The sequence below is a fragment of the Rattus norvegicus genome, chromosome 3 (genome assembly GCF_036323735.1).
Source record: "Rattus norvegicus strain BN/NHsdMcwi chromosome 3, GRCr8, whole genome shotgun sequence".
Lineage (NCBI taxonomy): Eukaryota > Metazoa > Chordata > Mammalia > Rodentia > Muridae > Rattus > Rattus norvegicus.
In genome coordinates, this window is record NC_086021.1 from 174599871 (window position 1) to 174622061 (window position 22191).

At 51.0% G+C, this 22191-nt stretch overlaps 2 protein-coding genes across 2 annotated transcripts in view; both read right to left on the reverse strand.

Annotated features, from left to right (window-relative positions):
• Elmo2 (engulfment and cell motility 2) overlaps nt 1–22191 on the reverse strand; it is a 273759-nt gene that overhangs the window by 156906 nt on the left and 94662 nt on the right. The gene's annotated exons all lie outside the window — the stretch shown is intronic.
• Slc13a3 (solute carrier family 13 member 3) overlaps nt 1–22191 on the reverse strand; it is a 62720-nt gene that overhangs the window by 38697 nt on the left and 1832 nt on the right. Inside the window, exon 2 of the mRNA NM_022866.2 lies at nt 1055–1320. Coding sequence (NP_074057.2) covers nt 1055–1320 — 266 coding nt within the window. The remainder of the gene's footprint in view (nt 1–1054; nt 1321–22191) is intronic.

Sequence of the window (22191 nt, forward strand, 5' to 3'; positions counted from 1 at the left end):
AGTATTACGCAGGAGGTGAATGGAGGCGTCACCATAGATGAAGCCAAGGACCCCAGCTCCTGTCAAGTTCCCTATGACCACAACAGCTTCTGGATTCTTCATCCATTTCTGTGTCCTCTGAAACCTGTCTCTTCCCAGCTCCCTTGCTGCATCTCCAGTGGGCATTTCTTGGCTTTTCTGTCCATTCTGCCCAGGTGAGCTCAGAAGCTCTCTCCTCCAGGAAGTCCCCTTCCCTCTCCCCTGGGACTTCATTTGGCATTAAACAGGCTTGTGACCTTGCCCCACAAGTGGTCCCTGATTGGTGAATAAAGATGTGCCCAGCCTATAGCTGGGCAGAATTGAGATAGGCGGGGCTTGGGGTTCCTGGGCTTGGCATTGGAGGAGAACCACAAGGAGAGGGAGAAGGAAGACCCCATGAGTTAGGTGAGTCATGAAAATACTGCTACGAAGGCTGGCCAATTAAAGAGCAGACCAGATGGAACATGGCGAGTTATAATTCAGGGTCATTAATGGGGAAATAGAATTTAATAGCTTAGAAGGTAAATATCTGCTCAGCTCTAGTGCTGAGTGAGGCTTATTATTATTTTTTTTTTTTGGTTCTTTTTTTCGGAGCTGGGGACCGAACCCAAGAGGCTTATTATTAATAATAAAAGTTGTGTGTCTTTTATCCTTACACCGAATCATCAAAGGCAGGGTAGAAGCCCCCAATTAAGGTTAAACATTATGACAACACACTTCTACCCATCACGTTGGCAACAATCAAAGATGGTGGCTAGCAGTCAGCTTCATCACTCCAGTCCGTGTGACCCCTTGAACTTGCCCAGTTAATCCACAAGGACTTCATGAGACCTGGCTACAACAGCTGGCAGAGGCAGGCGCTCCCATGAAGATGGCTGTTGCCAAATCAGCTCTACACTGCACATATCAGGAATGCATCAAATTGACACAAAGCCAGGAAGTCAAACATGTGGGAAACCACAGTTTCTTGGTTCAACGCCAAAAGGAAGAGCTTTGCCTTCTGCCCACCCCACCTTTCCCTGTAGATTGGTCTTACCTTGCAGGCTGGACCCCAACCAGCATGAGGACCTTGAGGGCGATTCTCCGGTGCAAGTTCCGTTCCTCAATGGCACTGGCCATGATCAGGCCGCTGAGGAAGAGGAAGTTGGTGTCGAGGAAGTACTGGGGACAGACCTTGCTGGAGGGTAGAATACCCATGAAGGGGAAGAGGATGATGGGCAGAAGAGCCGTCACTGACAGGGGCAGGGCCTCTGTGCACCAATACACCGCCATGAGCAAGATGACATACAGGCAACGGCCTTCCTGTGTGTGGAGCAGGGGGATGAACACTCGGTCAGTGGCTTAGGCATCAGGCCAGAGGCGATGGGGGGAGGGGCACCAAGGCTCTAGGGCAGGGAAGTAGTGGTCAGTATCATCTCGCTCAGCTCTAAGATGAGAAAGCTGTCTGCACCGCAGACGTTGTTGGAAGTATATGAAAACATTTCCCCCCTCACACCATTATCTCTGTGAGAAACCCTAATGCTGAGAATGTTAAAAGTTTACTTCTAGAGAATTCAAGAAAGTTCTGGAAAGGCAGAGGGGGAGCGAAACAAAAGAAACCAATCAAGGGTCCTTAGAAGGTTCCCCCAGGGACACCGAAAGCACCATTCTTGTGGGGAACCTGAAGGTGGCGCTATAGATGTGTCCAGCCTTTCGATGTTAGGAAAGATGCCATCTAAAAGGCTGTCCTTGAAAGTTACGTAGTCCAGTTACAAAAGAAGGAAAGAAGGGGCTGGAGAGATGGCTCAGCGGGTAAGAGCACTGACTGCTCTTCCAAAGGTCCTGAGTTCAATTCCCAGCAACCATGGTGGCTCACAATCATCTGTAATGAGATCTGGGGTCATCTTCTGGCCTGCAGATGCACATGCAGACAGAAAGCTGTATGATGTATACATAATAAATAAATAAATATTTTTTGGGGGGCTGGAGAGATGGCTCAGTGGTTGAGAGCACTGACTGCTCTTCCAGAGGTCCTGAGTTCAAATCCCAGCAACCACATGGTGGCTCACAACCATCTGTAATAGGATCCGATGCCCTCTTCTGGTGTGTCTGAAGACAGCTACAGTGTACTTACATATAATAAATAAATAAATCTTTAAAAATAAATAAATAAATAAATATTTTTAAAAAGAAGGAAGGAAAGAAAAAAGAAAGGAAGGAAAGGAAGAAGAAAGAAGGAAGGAAAGAAAGAAGAAAGGAAAGGAAGAAGGAGGAAAAGGCATGCAGGCAGGCAGGCAGGCAAGCATCTTCTAAAGTTTTAAGTAAATTTAGGAAATGGCATAGCGATGGACTGATGGCAGTCCTCAGCAGTTCTATGCTGTAGAACATGTCCTGAAGTGTTATCTGAAATGTAGGACATCCTAGGTCCCTTGCTATTCCTGCCTGAGGATTGTTCCTGGGAACAACAGCTCCCAGCACTCCCAGAAGCCCCAGCAGCAGACTGAACATGCCCCTCCAGCCAGGCAAGCTCACCATGGGGACAGGCAGGTGCCATTGGTGTGAGTGGGATTGGCCAGCACTGATGGCAACTGCCACCCCTACAGGACACTCTTGATATTGATGGAAAGAGCCAACACTCACTGTTCCCTGCCACTTGCCCTGTTCTGTACATCACCTGACAAGACGTCGGTCGGTTTGGGTCCAGACATGTCTGGGTGTAATGTCAGTAACTCTTGGATCCCCTTGGACCACCTTACACCACGTGTATAAGATCGCTCACTTTTACCTTGGGTCCAGTGTAAGACATTCAGACCACTAGACGGCAGCAGATCCTCCAACATGCTGTCTGTGTTGGTCCCCTGCTACCCCTGGGTCCCCAGCTTCCCTTCTCCAGGAACACCTCCCCAGGGAGTTAAGGTTTAAGGCAGAATTGGATCTGATGGGCTGTGGGGATATGAGGGTGGGGGCTGAGTGTGGAAAGGGCAGATGCTAGTGTCTGAATGAGTGCGTCACCCCCCTTCTCTTGTTGATACTCAGTCTTTATGGGTGTGATGAGAAGAGGTGGGCTCCTTAGAAGTGGGACTGGTACCCTTGTGAGAGGCCTCAGGGTCTTTCTTCTGCTCCGTGAGGACTCTGAAGAAAGAGCACCTTTCTGAGGCTGAGTGCTGCCTCCCTAATCAGCCAACATCTCCACCTTGGATGTGTGCTGCCCTCCTAACCAGAAGCTTGGAGGTTCCCTGCCTTCGGGGCTGTGAGCAGTAAACCTGTGTTGTTTACAAACTACCTAGGCTCAGGTGTTTTGTTACAGAGGTCAAAAGGACTGAGACACTCCTCCTGCCCAGCTTGGCACCGTCATTCTGGCTCAGACGTGAACGTGCAGCTTCTGGCTCTAGATGCACAGTTGACCGAGACTTCCAAGGAAACATTTTGGAACCAGTTCCCATTGGGAAATCTGGCGGCCTCTCTAACGAGATGAATGAGGTGAATTGCACGACATCTCCTAAGCTTCCTACAGAGAGCCCATCATCCTTGCCCTAACTTCTTCATCCTGGGTTACTGTCATGGCTGGATTTCAGATCCTGTCTCTGGGCCCTTTGGTGGATGACTCATTCAAAGGATGGCTCCTGCTTTCCAGGAGAGGGTGGTAGCTTTCTGAACTGAAGTTCAGGGGTCTCTAGCAAAGAAAAGGAGAGAGGGTGCCTTCTGCCCATGATGGAAGCTTCTTTTGTGTGTGACTCAAAAGGGAGTTGCGCTCTCCAGCTGGACCCAGAGCCTGTCTAAGGCAAACCCAGCTAACAAGGGTTAACATTGTTTACCCAGCATCCACCTGCTGCGCTCTGAGGCGGGCAGATGGGAACTTAGGCTGTTCTGTTGTGGCTTAGTTTTTGGTTTTGTGAAGTAGGAGGAATGGAACCTAGGACTTTGCACATGCTGGGCCATCCTCTAACTCTGAGCTGTGTCTCCAGCGAGGTTTTCACTTTGTACATTTTAAGACAGAATTTCACTAGGTGCCAATGTTGGCCTTGAACATATGTCATAGCCTAGGCTGACCTTGAACTTGTAATCCCTCTCTCTCAGCCTCTCAAGTATCTAGGGTTGCCTGTCTGAGTTACCATTTCTGGTGGGAAATATGTATTTCTTTTTTAAATGCGTGTGCTCACGTGCACACGTGTGCGTGCATGTGCATATGCATGTGCATATTGGTGTGTGTAGAGGCTGGCCTCAGGAATCATCCCTGGATATGTTGTCTCCCTCCTTTGCACCAGGGTTTCTCATTGACTGCAGCTCATTGGCTAGGCTAAACTGGCTGGCTATTGCGCTCTGAGGCCTTCCTCTCTTGCCTCCCCATTATGAGCAGAAGCCTCCACACCAGCGTTCTGAGTGTGTTCTGAAGATTTAACTCAGGTCCTGATGTTTGCAAGGGAAGCAGTTCCCCAACTGGGCTATCTGTATTCCCAGTCACAGTTCATGAGTAGACACACACGTTCGTGTGCTTCAGAATGAAAGGAGATGTCACACCACGCTCGGAAAGTGTGCGGTGTGCTCTGCATAGGCAGAACCACCGTGAAGGGGGATTTGCCAGGGGCTGATCAGGTTTTATGTAATCTCTATCAGATGCCCAGACATGCCATCTAAGGTCATGTAAGATATTCACAAGGAGGGTTCCAAGGCCAGGGAAGTTTCAAACAACTGTTCTCTTTGGCACCCATCCATGATAGATACATTGGATGCTGATGGGTTACAGAGTCATATCTACATCGGTTTAATACAGATTCTCAAGATGCAGTCATCCACGGTACTCCTTAGATATGCCTGGCTGGTACTCTGTGGACATGGTTAGAAAATCAGCCTGACTGCATGTAATCTCATTCAACGAGAGTTCCTTAAGCTGAGGGTCCATGAGAAGGGGTTCCGTGTTTGCTGTGTCTCCTTCTCTTTTGTGTTCTAGAGCCTAATGCAGCCTTCAACATACTTAGTGCTGGTGTCTGCAGTGGAGAATGGGTAAGTAAACATGAGTGAGTGGTTGACAGATGAATGGGTGTATGTATGTGTGTGTGTGTGTGTGTGTGTGTGTGTGTATGTATGAATACATGTATTGTATGGATGAATGGATGATGGATGAGTGGATGAATGGACAGATGGATGGATGAGTGGGTGGATGGATAAATGAATGTATTGATGGTTGAATGACTAGATGGATGGATAGATGGATGGATGAATTGATGGATGGATAGATGGATGAATGGATAGATGGATGGATGAGTGGGTGAATGGACAAATGGATGGATGGGTGGATGGATAGATGAGTAAGTAGATATATGGATGAGTGGGTGGATGGATGATGGATGATTAAGTATATTGATGGATGGATGAGTGGGTGAATGGACAGATGGATGGATGACTGGGTGGGTGGACGAACGGATGAATGGATGGGTGAGTAGAGTTGTTGATAGATGGATGAGTCAATAGATGGGGGGAATCAGTGGGTGAATAGATGAGAGCATGAGTGGGTAAGAGACAGATGGACGGTTGGATGAGTGGGTGGGTGGAAGGTGAGTGTGGGTACTCTTGGCTAGGCCCTAGAGTGTAAACATCTCTCCTAGCTGCAGTAGGGCAGATAGCTGCCGTCATGACTGTAGTGATGGCGTACAGCCGCAGTACAAAGCAGTGTACTCAGTGGTAGGTGTGGCCCTAGGTCCTGTTTGAGGTTCCAGAGGAATAATTAGCTACAGGCTAAACAGGGAAAGCTGGGTGACCTTCCAGGAGGAGCTCTCAGCTTCATCTCAGATAATGCACACTTCCACGGAGTCCGAAGGTCAGGCCCTCCTCCGCTGTCCTGCAGCCTTTGTGTATTTGTTTCTCAAGGGGCACTCAGATCCCAGAGGAGACTTGTGGGGCCATAGAGGAATCCTGCAGATTGGACCCTCTGACTAATCGGAAGTTGGTGTGTTTGGGGACGGCGCACACATAAATACCCAGCCTAAAACTCAGGCAATAATGCAGTTTCCTGGCTAGTAGCACTCAGGCTGAAACTCATCAGACAAAAACCTAGAGGAGGCCTCACAGGGACAAGAGCATCCGAGGAGTGACAAAGAGAAACTGAACGCCTTAAGAGAAACAAATATCTTAAAAAATGTAACTCATTCAGCTCCAAGAATAGAACTAGAAAAATGAAATATTCCAATATTAAGAAATCGAACCAATCATTGAACCTCCCTCCCCCTTCTTCCTCCCTCTGCCCTGCTGGTTTCAGTCTTTACTCTGCTGAACGGAAGTGGAATTGGCAGGGTTTGTGCCTTGCACACCCCTCTTTGAGAAGAGACAAGGAGGGCGTTTGCTGTTTCATTCAGTCTATGGGCTCAGGATAACCCAGGCTGCCTTGACAAGGATGCCACGAGAAAGTAGAATGGAATACTTGTGAGGCAAGACAGGGTGCGTGGAATTACCTGAAAACAGTCATCTGAGAGACCGAGTCCTGTGTCCCTCTGTATCCTGACTCCTGTCACCAGGTAGATGTGTCGTGGCCATAGCAATGACACCCAGAACATTTCCAGAATATTCCCCGAGTCCCAGGCCTCTCACACACATAGGCTCAATTAATGTTCCCCGACAACTCCTCTGGGGCTGCTATTCCCTCCTGACTCTCTTCAGAGGGAGCTGCAGAAAGCCATCAATTTCAGTCATGCCCAGCAAGCCAAGGCCTGATGCAGCTCCTGGGCCTTCTCCCCTACAGACTCCACCTGTACAGACCTCCTCCCTGGAAGCTTTGACCCTGACAGGAAGCCGGGAAGGTGGCGGGCCTTGGGCAGCACATGGGTCAGGAGTGTGCTTCGTTATTTTTCTGGTTAGCATTTGGAATGCTGCTGGTGACCCCAAATATCTCCCCTTCCCTAGCTGAGCATCCTATGTCCAACAGATTCAGATTTGCTGGGGCACTGATAAGGGCCACTGCCCCTTACCTCGTCCCAACCATGCTGGGTCTGGGGTAGAGAACTGATTCAGAGCAAAGCTCTTGAACACTTAATGATAGCAGGATTAGTAGGTGAGAGGCCCGTGGGTATGGGTTAGCAAAATAAAGTCTTTTCTACTGTGGTCACCTTGCTGGGGCAATCGGAGATCAGTCACAAAAAGGGACAAAATAGAACAAGATGCCATCTTTGATGATGAGAGAAAAGGGCAAAGTTCACCCACAGGTGTGAAGAAGAAGCCGCCGCAGTGGGATTAGGACTTAGCATCAGGAGGACCTTTGTGTTGGTAGATGTGTCCTCAGAGAAGCTCCGTACCTTGGTTTCTGGAACGCAATGCTGTCTTTACTGTTCGTGCAACCTGGGGAAGGGAGTGTCCGGAGCTACGTGACAGTACAGAGTCCAGGCTAGCTGACAGTAGAGGCACCGGGACCCCTGACAGGGAGCAGGTTGTCTGTGACAGGTGCAGGGCAATGATGGTCACACAGCACTGGGACTGAGGACTCAGTGCTCTGGTGGTCACTGATTTTAGTTGTTTCAAGGTTTAGGAATTAAAGATAGGGTTTAAAATCACTGTGTACCCCAGGTTGACCTCTGACTCAGCATCTCAAGTCACCTCAGAATACTGGGATGACAGGAGCATGTTACCACGCCCAGCCTGGTATGCGCTCTAAGAGAGACATAAGAGCCCAAACCTAGCCCAACCATGTGACACTCTTCCCAGCCGTACAGCACGGGCACTGTCCCCACACTTTCCTCCAAGACTTTGTTCTAAAAGAATGGCCCTAAGGACACGGTGAGCAGCCAGGTGACCTGCACAGTGCGCTGCCACGAGAAGTAATAGAGGACGAAATGGGGAGAGAATAATGAACCCAGGAAGAAATGTTCTACGGAGGAGGAGCCACGGGGCAAATGTTCCTCTGTGAAGGGTTAAGGTGATGGCCTCCTGGAAACACCTCCAAATCTGAAACAGAAGCCCCAGACAAGGTGCCACAAGCTCACAATCCCAGTACTGGGCAATCTGAGGCAGGGGGGATTAGCATTAGGTCAGTGTGGACCATGCTGCAAGCTCTAGGCCAGCAAGGTGAGACATTGTCTCAAAAATAAATAAATAAAATGATAAAATGTGAATTAACAAATGGGTCTAAAAACAGACATTGGGTAGAGGGTGGTGGAGTCTGGGGCTCAGTAGTAGATGCCCACATAAAGCCTTCTAGAGAGAGGGAGCGAGGGAAGTATTCAAAACAGACCAAAGACAAGAACATTCAACAAAAGCAGAGTGGCATGTGACAAATGATATACACCTGTAATCCCAGAGGCAGGAGGATCACTGTGAGTTCAAGTCCAGCTTGGACTACATAGCTAGAACCCATCTCAAATAAATTCACATGTATACACCCCCCAACTAACAAGTACTTACATCACACATGCACATGCACACACATGCACATACACATGCACATGCATGCACATGCCCATGTGCACACATGTGTATGCACACACATTTGCCCACGCACGCACACAAACGCCCGTGTTAGCTGTGGAGATTTACAAGAACAGAGCACGAAGGACAGTTTTTCTGTGATCTTAGGGATGACCCTGAGATAATTCCCCATCAATGACACATTTCAATGTGCATTCCCAGGCCCTTATCCCCAGAGGCTGCTACGGAAGGCAGACATCTAGGAATCGTGATTCCCAGTTTTCAGAGGAACAAACTGAGGCTCAGTGTGTTCTGGGGAATTCCACCACACCCTGCCTCTGGCCTCCAGACCCGGGATAGCAATTCCACCCACAGTAACTTTCCTTAGCAATGGACTCCTTCAGTGCCTTCCCCTAGTGAGCAGTGAGCACCTGAAACGTTGTTAGTGCCACTGAGAAACAAGAATTCTAAATTTCACTTCTTTAAGTAAGCTTGTGACATGGGGTTCTGGTGTTTGGATAGCATGCAGTAGAGACTTCTTTTTTCTTCCTATGCTCACGAACACTTCCCACTTCAATTACTTCCCGGGTCCCATCTGTATCAACCTCTTCCTGGCCCTGGCTGGGAAGCCATTCTTGGTGTGGCACCTGGCTTCTCAGGCTGCCATTTCCCCCAGGCCTCAATCTCAGGGTCCTCCGTGTCAGTGGCTTTTTTGGGTTTTCATTTTGTTTTGTCTTTTTTCCTCCCCAAGTCATCTGATCCTCCAGAAAACTCAGGAGGAAGAGCCTCTGGGCAGAACCAAAGCAGGAAGCCAAAGGAGTTACCCAGAGTGGGCCAGAAAGGAAGCGAAGAAGATCCGGTGCTTTCTCAGGGACCTCCGAGCAAATGCAAAGGGACCTTGCTACAGCCGCGGCCACAACCTGCCTCGAGGGGTGAAGGAAGCTGGCACTTTGCAGATGTGGCTGGCAGATGGTGGTGTGGCCACGTGGCTGGCCTGAGATCGGGAACCAAGGGCGCCCCCCCCCCCCGAGGCAGGAGTGGAATGGCTTTGCTGAGAGATGCAGTGGAGACCCTGTGGATTCCCTACCTTGGCCCACTATTTCACGGGTGGCCAGGACACAAGCACAGGGGGCCTGGTGTGCTCTCCATGGTCCTGAAAATTTCCCAGCCTCTCCAGGCCTCAGCTTTGGCATCTGTAAGTTGGGGGTTTTAAGACAGCAGGCCGTTTTAGCACACAGTCCTGGAACCCTTTCGAATCCAACCCTCTGGTGACATCACTGTCAGAGTTGGAAGTGTGAGCAACCCTTTCTCAAAAAGCAAACAAATGAAACTAATATATCAAAGAGGCAGGTTTCCTGGCTCACCGTTTCCTTTTGATGAGCGAATCTTTTTTTTTTTTTTTATTAACTTGAGTATTTCTTATATACATTTCGAGTGTTATTCCCTTTCCCGGTATCCGGGCAAACATCCCCCTCCCCCTTCCCCTTCCTTATGGGTGTTCCCCTCCCAACCCTCCCCCCATTGCCGCCCTCCCCCCACCAGTCTAGTTCACTGGGGGTTCAGTCTTAGCAGGACCCAGGGCTTCCCCTTCCACTGGTGCTCTTACTAGGATATTCATTGCTACCTATGAGGTCAGAGTCCAGGGTCAGTCCATGCATAGTCTTTAGGTAGTGGCTTAGTCCCTGGAAGCTCTGGTTGCTTGGCATTGTTGTACATATGGAGTCTCGAGCCCCTTCATGCTCTTCCAGTTCTTTCTCTGATTCCTTCAACGGGGGTCCTATTCTCAGTTCAGTGGTTTGCTGCTGGCATTCGCCTCTGTATTTGCTGTATTCTGGCTGTGTCTCTCAGGAGCGATCTACATCCGGCTCCTGTCGGTCTGCACTTCTTTGCTTCATCCATCTTGTCTAATTGGGTGGCTATATATGAGCGAATCTTTTAATACCGTGAAATTCCACATAAAAGCATTTTGCAGTGTCTCTTGGGATTCAGGTGCCGGTGGGCACAGGGCGGGTGGGTCACATCCTCACTACACAGTACAGAGTTGACAGCAGCACTTTCTGTCCCTAAGGGCCTGAGCTCCCCACCCCTTTACTCTCACCTCTACCCTTTCCTATGGCCCTTGAGACGCTGGGGTCTTGGCTCTAAGCTACCCTCTGTTCCCCCTACAAAGAATGTTCTTCCTCCATAACCACAATCACAGAAGCATGTCTGATCTTTGCAGGGATTGTGGCTTTTCTTGTGCTGGCCCCACCACTCACTGTGCCCTGCCCGTGAGTGCCTGCATGGCCTGGTTTAAAGCATTCCTTCATCCCTGCAGCTGGTATCTACTGATACCATACCCGATACCTGAGCGCAGAGACAAGCAAAGCCAGACAGAGCTCTGCCTGCACGGACCTTGGGGCTGGAGGGAGGACGGATTATGGACAGCAAACCAGCAATCCACTCCAGCTGGTGAGAAAGAATCCCGATGACAGCTCACCTGGTGGATTGGTTGACTTTCTGAGCCAAGAGTCTTGTGTAGCCCAGGCTGGCCCCAAACTTCCTCTGGAGTCATTAGTGGCCTTGGATTCCTAATCCCCCTGCCTCTTCTTCTCTGGGATCCCAGGCATACAACTCTGTGTACTAGAGCACAAATGTTGCCCCTGCCCCTGCCTGGCAGCCCCTTCCTCAATCTGCTCTTCAGGGTATCCTGGGCTAACCCTTATCCTAGCCTGATTAGGAAGAAGGGCAGAGTTGTCAATTGGTTATTGTCCTTGATTCGGCCAAAGTCATGCCAGGGCTACTCTGACATACTCTGCACGCAGGATCTGGCCTTCCCACAGGAAGCATTGTAACCCCTTAGCCGAAGAAAACCCGACTTCTGAGCTTAGGCCGCACCTCGCCAGCCACAGAGATTAAAGTCTTCAGACGAAGCATGCAGGGGGAGGGGAGAAAATGCCGTGTCAGGAGGTTAATTTTTGAGCTGGGGAATGATTTCCAGGCAGCCCCAGGTGACTTTTCCCCCTTGCTCCAGGCTGGCCCCTCTGCCCGTGAAGGAAGAGAAGGAAATGGCCAAGGGCGGGAGATTACGGGACACTGAACCCCACTAAGATCTCCTTTCCCCTCACCAGCTTCCCCCTAGGCCACAGCAGGGACCTCTGTCAGGGTGTGTGTGGACAGTGACCGGGGTGGTGGTAGAGAGCCGGGCAAGCCTTGGGGACCAGCTGCCCATGGTGGCACCTGCTTCTTTGGGGCTTCCTTAGGCTCTGGGAAGGCACAGCCACTGGGAGGCCCTGAACTTGGGGCTCCAGCAGGGAAGGAGCCAAGCAGGGTTTGAAGTGTCAGGCTGAGGTGCTCTGACTGTGGGGTGGAACCTTGGCCAAACCTGAGCCTGTTTGCAAACAGATGGGTAGGAATAAGGACATCTTACTTCCATACAGAGGAGTCTGCCGGGAAGACAGGTACTCCCCCATGAAGCAAGTGTGGGACCGTGGAGACAGCTGTAGGTGTGGAACTGAGACAGAGAGTGAGACACAGGAACCTGAGCTTATAGGGTGGTATCCAGTGCCATGGTGCCTGGGTTCAAATCTTGCCTCTGTTACTTAACTCTTTCCTAAAGAATTTCGACCTCCTGGCTCCACTGTTGTAAGCCGAGCATAGCCCAGAGTCAGCGACCTTTGCACATTACAAATGTGGCGCCACTTCCTACAGAATGGCCCTGGCTCTGGGTTTGCATTTCTTGCCTTTTGCACTGCATTTTCCCAACCCGGTGGACCACACCTACAGTTCCAATACTCTGGGGCTGAAGCAGTAAGGTGCCAAGTTTGAGGCCAGCCTTAGGCTATGTAATGAGACTCCTGTCTGAAACAAAGCCAAACAAAAGAAGGCCTCAGGCTTTTCCTTCAGAGATCCCCAAGAGACATGGGGTCTTTTCTGAGGGGTGATGGTGACAGCCATTCAGACACAGGGACTGAGGGGGAAGGGAGTTTGGCCCTTCATTGGCCTGGGGACAGGTCCTAGCCTAGGAACACAAACAAGAACGTAATGGAAATGTGGTCCACAAAGCCAAGAAGCATGCTAGACAGAGGCTTCCACTTGTAAACAAGGGGCCTGTGAAGGCCTCAGAGGCCCAGAGACAAGGCCAGGAGGCTTCACTCAGCCCTAGGCACAGACTCTGTGCCACAGCTCCCAGCCTTCAAGAGCTTTGGTGCAAGAATTTGTCCCTTCTGAGCCTCCCCGTGTCTGTCTATGAATGAGAGTATGCAGGAAGCTGCTGTCAGAGTACCAGCAACTGGGTAGTCTACGCGGGTTCTCAATCTCTGACTTAGAGGACCCCAGAAAGCAGCTAGGCCTCGCTGGGATCGCAACAGGGGAGCCTGGAGGGGGGCTGCAGAGCTGATTTTGCGGATGGTGCCCCTGCCCCCACCCAGCACAACGCTGACCCCTAGACTCATTAACAGATGTCCTGACAAGTTAAAGCTCCCAGAGCCATTCATTAAAAGTACTCCGGGGGCATCTCACACTCTCCGGCTGCCCAGGCTTCACTAATCATTCACAAGCCGGCAGGCAGGCAGGCTCCACTCAGGAATGGCCCCAGATCAGGAGCCCCCAGCAGCCTGACTCAACCCTAGAGCACACTTCTGTGTCCCTCTGGGAAAAGAAGCTGACTCACTATATGACCTTGGGCAGTTCCTCCCCTGGTTGTGCCTTAGTCTCCCCAACTGTCCTGCAATTCCGTCCACTCTAAACATGGGACCAGAAGAGGCATCTACATTTGGCAGCCCGAACCTGTCAGGAGACCTTCTCTGGCCTGGGTGGAACCCTGCCTAAGGTATTGGTTGGATGAGGTTCAAATCCATCTAGACTGTCCTATTCTGTTACTGGGGTTCCAGTGGGTCGGAGGCAGAAAGGCTAGATGATCAAACTCATCCTCAGCTACATAGGAAGTTCGAGACTAGCCTGGGATACATGGGACCCTATCTCAGACAACCTCTCCTACTCATAAACCCCCCTCCCCTTCTAGGGCCCTGGGCTTTGAGCCAAAGAAAAGAAGGATAAGGGGCTAGCCACTGAGGTTTTTCTCAGCAAGACAGCTCTTTGACCTTCCAGACACCCCACTAGGGCAGACGAGCCTTATTCCAGCTTAGAGGGAAATAAAGGGGGGGCCTCAAGAACCCAGGGCCTTAGCAAAGAGAAGAGGAAAGGCCAGAGGGTTCAGGGAGGATGAGTCCCAGGTTCCATTAAAGCCCCCTCCAGGACGCCAGGCACTGGCTTAGTGGGACTCAAATATCCAGACTAGTCCTCAGTACCACAGATGGCGGCCCAGGCACCTCTAATGCGCCTTGCTCTTTCGGATTCTTAACACAAACCAAGCTTCCCCTCATCCCTGCGAGCTCCTTCCCAGCAGTCTTTTCATTTCATGTAGGAGGAAACTACAGCATAGGGAAACTGAGGCACTTTCCCAAATTCAAACATCCAGAAAACAGAAGAACAGGATTGCCACGAACCACCATGCCACCTGCTGCTGGAGCCCATATCTACCCTGGAAGTGATTCTACAGGGCCGGAAATGATTCTACAGGATGCACCAGTTCATGGGAGGCAGGGTCCTGCTCAGTCCACAGTACAACACCTTCAGCAGAAAAGGTTCAACGTGCCCTTTCCTTTCCTTTCCGGATGGCAGCAGGATCAGCAGAGGTGTCTACACGTTCCCTCATGCTAAAGGGGAGACTGAGGCATGGAGGGCTAGGCCAGAGACAGCATACAGGGTGATTATCACAGCCATGACAGCACAGTCAAGTAGCTGGGCTGGATTCAACCCCAGCCAGGGGCTCTGGAATCTGTCCTCAGTTCGACTGTGTGAATCCTGGAAAGATGGGTCCATTATGTTGATGAGCAGACTAAGGCTCAGAGTAGTGTTTCTTATCCATTACCTGGAGGTACGGTTTCAATCTAGCTCTAGATGGCTGCACTGGAAGATGCTGTGAAAGGGGGATTTGTGCTGGACAGGGCAGGGACACAGAAGACTCCTGCCCCGGGGAATGATTGACACTCCAAGCTAGGACTCTGGAAGTCTCTGGGGTTCTCCAGAAGCAAGGTATTATGAAGACCAGAACTGACATAGGTAGGCAGTCAGAGGTGGAGAAGGGAGCTTAGGCTTGGCAGTTGGGTTTAAGTGCCGGTTTTAAGCCAGCTGTATAATGTGGAACATCTCTGTACCTTAGATGGCCATGTCCGCTGATGAGTGCAGGGTGGCCCCAGTGCCTGCCCGGAGCCCTGGGGGAACAGCCCTGCCACACATGTTAGTTCTTTGATCTCCTAGGAAGTCTAGCTTTGTCATTAGGAAAACGGCCTAGTGGGAGTAGCAGGCCTTGGGTGACTCATGGCCCAGAGGATCATGGGAAGGGAAGGGCTGTGAAGTAGAGCCATCCCAGCACTCCTTGCCCTGATCATCTCCAGGCTCAAGCCCTCTGCCTTCTGGGTTCCTGGGAGCTAGATGGTGCCTCCCTTGAAGTGGAGTAGAAAACAAAGGAAAGCCTGTTCCACCTTCTACCACCCAGCTATGCTCTCTCTCTCTCTCTCTCTCTCTCTCTCTCTCTCTCTCTCTCTCTCTCTCCCTCCCTCCCTCCCTCCCTCCCTGTCCTCCCTCTCTCCCCACTCCCTCCTCCTTCTCCCTCTCCCTCTCCTGAAAGCTGTTAGTTGTTGGTCTGGGGAGCTAGGGGTAAAAGGATGGGAGCTTTCTCCACTCCCTTTAACTCCTTCTTCCCCTTTGTGGAACCAGAAGCAACCAAGAAAATCTCTCAGGCACTGAGACAGGCACTCAAGAGAAACCATAGTGGCCTCCTGAGCCACTACCCACTCTGTTGGTGACTTCTGGGCCTGAACCTGCATTCAGCTCTGCTGACCCTCCAAGCAGAGCCACCCAGGGAGGAAGTGCCCATAGAACCCTTTCTGCTGAGGGTCATCCTCTCATTTCCTCTACCAGACCCTCCCAGTGTGAGGAGTCAAAGGCACCGACTGCAGAGGGCTTTACCCAGCATTGCACATAGGGCGGCCGAACCCACCTCGGAGGCCTGAAGCCCGTGGGTATAGACCATGAGCTTCAGCCACAGCTCTATCTTATGTTGACCGTACCTGTGGACAGAGGAGGTGCTGAACTTGCCCTGTGTCTCAGTTTACCCATTTCTGAACAGAGCTGCCGTGGCGAGTGAGGGAGGCTAAAGAGTAGCTTGGGGTCTTGGCGTGTGATGTGTCCCCAAAAGATAGTGGTCTCGTTCTCCCCACCCACACTTCTCCAGGAAGACAGTGACCCCCCCCCCCAGTTCTTCATGAGTGACACTGAGTTGCTGTAAACCGAGGCTGTGACTCAGAGCTTTAATAGAGGAATCCACAGACCCGAGGCTGGCACAGGTGACCTTGCAGCAGTTGTGTGGCACTGAGGTGACAAGGGACAGCTGAGGTAGGCTGAGGGGGAAATGTTCCCTGTGTCACATGTTGCCCAGGCAGGGCCACATTCCCTACATATTATCTCTCCTGTGCTCTTGGAGGAAGAAACTAGGGAAGACATCCCATTCCAAGTAGGTCCCCCCATTGAGGATGTAGCTTGGCCCGTTGCATCTATTGTAATGCTGACTTCTGTACCTGAAGGTCTAGGCCTAGGAGTGAATTCTCACGTTTATCAGCCTTTGCCGTGCAAGCCTTGTTCCTTAATTTAAAACTCTTGTAGTTGGGTCTGTATTGTAACACTAAATGCTGGCCCTTGTTGCCTCAGGAATGAGAAGATCCTCACATACACCAAGTGATGCTATGAAACTTTGCCCTTCAAGTTATCCCCGACTGGTCAACAAAGATGCCTAAAGCCTGTGTCTGAGCAGAAAAGAGATAGGTAGGGCTTCAGTTCGGGAGCTTGGGGGCTGAGGCAGGAGACTACAAGAGAGGAGAGAGAGGGTGAAGAGAGAGGAAAGAGGCCATAGTGTAGGTGAGTCATGACAACATGGCCATGAGGGATGGCTAATTGGAGTTAAGAGTGGCCCAGAAGGGACATGTCGAGTTATAACTCGGGGGTATTGATAGAGAAGTAGATTCTAATAGCTTAGAGGGTAGACATCTGCCCAGCTGTAGTACTTTATAGGCCTACTATAAATAAATATAAACGTTTTCGTGTCCTTTATCTGGGAACTGAATGATCGAAGGTGAGGTAGAAAGCCCTGACTGAGTTTAAATATTTACTACAAAGGAAGAAATTGGGAAAATATCCCTTTCAAAGACAGATCCCCTCCAAACGTTAGCACCTGTGAGCAAAGATGAGAGAGACCTCCATAGTGCAAACTGTCCAGTCACCGAGAAAGGAATCACAGAAGATGCTAGAGAATGGGAAGATGACCCAGGCACCTGGATTGGCAGAATTTATATTGTAGAAATGGCTATGCTAATAAAGCTTATGTGTAGATGGAAACACGCATCACAAAATTCTGAGGTCACATCTCACCGATCTAGAAACACACATACACACACCCAAAATTTGTATAGAACCACAAACAGCCAAAGCAGGCCTAAGGGGTGGACATGGCTGGAAGGTTTACCACACCTTTACTACAGAGCGACAGTGATAAAGACTTCCTGGTGCTACATGAGATCAGACAGGGACCGGGACAGAATTAGGAACACAGAAATAAACCTACTAAGCTACGATGCCTGCTTTTTGACAAAGAAGGTAAAACCATACATTGGGAAAAGGATAGCCTGTTCGACCAGGGGTGACAAAACTAGGCATCCACCTGCGGGAGACAGAAATTAGATTCGTATCTTTCACCTTGCCTCAAAATCAATTTGAGGTGGATTAAAGACCTTGATTTTAAGTTCTGAATGCTGAAACTTCTAGACACTAGCCAAGGGAAACCTTCTCAAAGCAGCAGAGTCAGCAAGAAGTTTCTGACCAGAGCACCTGCAGTCTGCGAGCCAGCCCCAAGTAGCCATAGCTGGGACTCTGTGGAAATAACAGTCAGTTCAGAGAAGGAAACAACACAGGGAGTTTCCTGGAATAGGCTGCCATCTTTACCAGCTTTGCTCCAGACAGGCTAACATCAGAATTTACAAAGAATTGCAGAAATTAAATAGTAAGGAAACAGAATTGCCAACCAGCAAGAATGGGCAAAGAAACTGAATAGACAGATTTTTTAAAAAAGAAAAGAAAAAAGAAACTGCCATGAATAGCCAATCCCTAATTTTATAAGTGTTCAATATCCCTATCCATCAGTCAAATGCAAATGGCAGGAATGGGGTTTTCTGGGTTTTCCCCAGGAGCAGAATAGCTGTCTAATGTTCATTCTTTTTAAAATGCCTTTGAGGAACTTCCAAACATGTTTCTACGATGGGCCTATGAATTTGTACACCCATCAGCAGTAGATAAATGTTCCTCTTTCACCCTCTCCAACACTTTCGCCAGATTTCTTTAATATTTTTAATATTTATTTATGCAATTGTAGTGAGCACTCTTAACCACTGAGGCAGCTCTCCAGCCCACAGGTTGTCAGATTTCCTGACGATAGCCGTCGTGACTGGAGTGAGGCCTACCTCAAAGTAGTTTTAACTTGCCACCAACTATCCAGGGAAGTTCAGTGGGATGCCTGGTGCTTTGTGTGCTACACACACATGCACATGCGTGCACATGCACACACATGCACACACACCACACACAAGCACATACACACATACACACAGGTGCACACACACAAACAGGTGTGTGTGTACACAAGTAGACATGCTCACACAGACACACACACTAGACAGACAGACAGACAGACAGACAGACAGACACACACACACACACACACACACACACACACACACACACACACACACTGGAGCTGCCCTGAACATCTCTGAGCTGGCATGTGAATCCTGAGCTGTAGTTCTTTTTTTGTTTGTTTTTTTGTTTTTCAAGACAGGGTTTCTGCCTGGCTATTCTGAAACTCACTCTGTAGACCAGGCTGGCCTCAAACTCACAGATCTGCCTCCACCTCAGCCTTGAGTGCTGGGATTAAAGTCATGTGCCACCCCCACTACTCTGTGCTGTGGCTCTTAAAGGACTTCTGGGGAATGGGAAAAGATCCCTCCCCGCAGCCTCCAGGGTGCTTGCATTTCCCTGCAAAGGAAGCCTGACACACTGAACACAGAGGCCCCTCTCAGCCCTGTGAATTAAGGCCTCCTCAGGAAACTGTGGGTCCCCACTGGTCTGGGTGGCAAGGGTATGGTGGCCTGGAGGGGCCTTCTCCAGTGTCTTTATCTTTTGGGTTGCTGCCGCACCTGATGTGGGTTTCTGAGACACAGGCCACAGACACTGGACCCTCACTCTGCCTTTACCAGGCACCTGTGGAGCACCAGGCGTTTCCTTTTCCTAGCAAGTGGGTCTCACAGAGCCACTTGGCTGAGGAGGAAAACAGCCAAGAGGATGAGCGGCCACGTGTGTCTCCTCCCAAGACCCTGGTGTACCTGCATGGGAGGCAGCAGCTTGGCACTGGTCTGTGGACTGTGTCTTCAGAGTCTGGGGGTATCAGAACCCCCAGCTCATCAGTGTAGAGGGCACCGTCCTGTAGGGCTGGGTCAGGACACTCGATCTAGCTCCCTGCCGAGCCACTGGGAACCATGCCGGCCTGTTTACACACCTGGCAGAAGTGGGAGGCTGGTCAGGCCTCAGAGGACTATGGCTGAGGCCCAGAGCTAGGGGTGCCCATAAGGGATGAGCAGCCGGCCACCTAGCCAGGAGGACTCTTAGGATGTTCTGGGGGTCCCTGTGGGAAGACCAGGATGGCTTCCCTCTGTCTCCTGACCTCAGTCTCCCAGCTAAAGAATCAGAGGCTGCTGTTCTCTGCTCAAATGTGCCACAGTTCAGAGGTGACCAGGGGTTTTAAGAGGCATACACACTCTGAAACCAGGGCCTGTGTTTAAACCCAAGCCTGCCCACTCTGCTGTTGCCAAGTGTCCCTCATGTCTCAGGCTAAGTTCTAGACCTTAGGGATACAGGGGGAACTGTAGCAAACAAGGCTTTGCCCTGATGTTGCCCACAGCCCAGAGTGAGGTGTGGGTACTGAATAAAACAACAGACTGTGCACGGCGCTGTGCAGACAATGAAGTGGTGTAGCCTTAGAGAGGTTCTATGGGGTGAGAGGAACAAGATCTTTAAAGTGGTCATCCAGGAGGACTCCTCGGAGGCGGTGCCCTTGGTCCTAAGACGTCAATAACCACAGCCTTCCAGCTGCAGCTGATTAGGGCAAGAGAGTTCCAGAGGCAATGCAGGTGCCGAGGTCCTGAGGCAGACACAGCAGGGCAGGTGTGAAGCCGGCTTGTAAGCCGGAAGAGAGCAAAGAAGTGAGGGCAGGAGAGAGTTCTGATTGCTATCTTCTAGTTTCGTCGATTCCTAGAGAGAAGCCTACACCATCGCTCGCCCAGTAAAGTCACCACTGCCAAGCTCACTCCAGCCATCTGCTCCGAGGGACTCCACTTCAAGCTGCTATTCGCCTCCCCAAATCACCCAGGGCCAGATACCATCTGGGGACAGCCCTGAGTCCCAGAGCTCACTGAGATCTGACCAGCGGTCAGTCTTGACCTGCAGCCCTGTCCCAGCTTTCATCCCTCCATGCCTCTGCCTCCTGCAGGCCCTGGGCTTCCTGGGTACTTACTGCATGGCAGCCTGCTCCTGTTTCCAGGCACCTTGAGTGTGAGGACCTTATTCCTCCATGACAGTCACCCTGTGGCTAAGAGCTCACTGACCAATCCCAGCACCACGAGGAGAGGTGGTGGGCAGGTGACAGACAGTGCAGGGCAGGACTGGACCTGGAAGTGACTTGAGGCCTCTGCAAATGTCCAAGTTGCTCTGCTGCCTTGGGCCCAGGAGGCTGCCTTGCCCAGTATCGTAGGACCGGTTCCATTGAATATAATGTGCCACGCACGTAGTAGGCTCTCAGCCAGACTCAGAGTACGTTTTCAGCTAGCGTGGCTTCTGTCTGTTCCTGCCCTCTGGGGTCAGGGTTCCCTGAAGCTTAGGGTGGGGTAGAGGGAGGCCCAATTTCCTGCCTCTCCTAGAACAGCCAGCAGTGTCCTGCCCTCCTCCCCACCCCTACTCCATCCAGGCCAGAAACGATCCACAGGGCAGATGCCTTCTGGCTTGCCAGGCTGACCCTAGGTAAAAGCTTGTCTGTCCCTGTCACCCAAACACTATGGTAAACAAGGCAAAAGACCTGGGGACAAGCAAGACTTTGGTCTCAGCCCAGGAAGCATCCTACGACAGTCATCCACCAGAACTCACAGAGCTGGGTCTGATCCGCATGGGGTGGGCAGAGAGGACCATGGGAGCTCCTCACTAGGGTCACGGGAGGATTTGTGAGAAGCGCACCGCTAGAGCTTGGCTGGCGACCAGCATTCCTTTGTTCTCTTATGCAACATGGACTTGCTGAGTGTCTACTACACAACAGGCCCTATGCTGGCCGAAGACACCGAGGTAGGGACAGAGAACCCTGCCCTCCTGGAGCTGACCTCACTCCAGGGAATGTGGATGGCATGCCGACAGATACATCGCTTAATATGTGACGGATTGCCGGCTGGTGATAAAGGTTGTCGGGGGAAAGGGGCAGAGAAGACAGTAGGGTGTAGAGATCTTTCATTTTCCCTTTTAGACGGTAGACCTGAAGGTGGTGGTGGGCAAGGCCTTGGAGGTGATGTGAACCACATAGGTAAACCGAGGAACCCACCCTTGCATGGACAGGCACTGGGGTGGTGCTCAGGAGCTGTGTGCTGTCAGGAACATGACTCGTCTTCTCTGTCTCCATCTCCTCATCGGATGAGGACGGCCACCATACTTCCTTCTTAAGACCACTGTGGGGGTGAAATGAGCTGAGGTGTGATAGCCAAGCTCGGGGTGGGGAAGGGGCAAGGCGCTGGTCATTGTAATGGCAACAACTGCCCAAGCCCTGTGTTGCCCTTTGCTTTGTCAGAATGCACAGCCTTTGGGATGGGGAGCCGTTGCTTACCAAGGAGGAAAGAGGGGCTCAGAAACTCAGCCTTCAAGCCCAGAGACAGCCCCCCCATTCCCTCATCTTAGGGCCCCTGTTCATCCATCACCAAGGGTCTCCGAGCCTCAGTTTTCCTTATCTGACAATGTGAGCGCTACCATTCTTCAATATTGAGTTAAAAGGTCACAAAGCCCCCACGTGTCCATGGTTATTGTATCATGGGACCCCCCCCAAAATAACCAGACAGCATCTCAGCTATGTTGAGAGAGCAGCCCAGAGGAACTGGTGACTTGTCTGGATCACAGAGAAGGCCTGTGGGGGTGAGAATCCAGTCCTGATCTCAAATCCCCACAAACGGGGAAAGTAAAGCCTTCTTGTGGCCACCCACTGGCAAGAGGACGAGCCAAACAAAAAAAAAAAAGGGTAACGCTGGACTTGCAGATGAACTACCACCCCCTAAAAAGATCACTGCCCCCCACCCCAGGTCAAGCCTTTCCAGAGGACACCTATGGGCAAATTCAGAAGCAGGGGGCTTCCGTAGGAGGATCCAACTGCTCCCTAAGATTCAATCCAGCCCCAACTGCAGCTTGCTCAGTGCACCACCTGTGCATCATTCTGTAGTTGTCCCACCTGCAACGTCCCCAGCCACCCTTCCTCAGAGCAGCCTCAGAGTCACCCGGTGGTGAAGAACTCAGTGGCCAGGGGGCAGACCAACTGTTTGTTCCTTGTGGAATCAGAGGGAGGGAAGCCGTCCTGCAAGCAGACAGGCTGGTATGAACTTGAAAGCATGTTCCCGAGATCCCAGCCACACCCACTAGCCA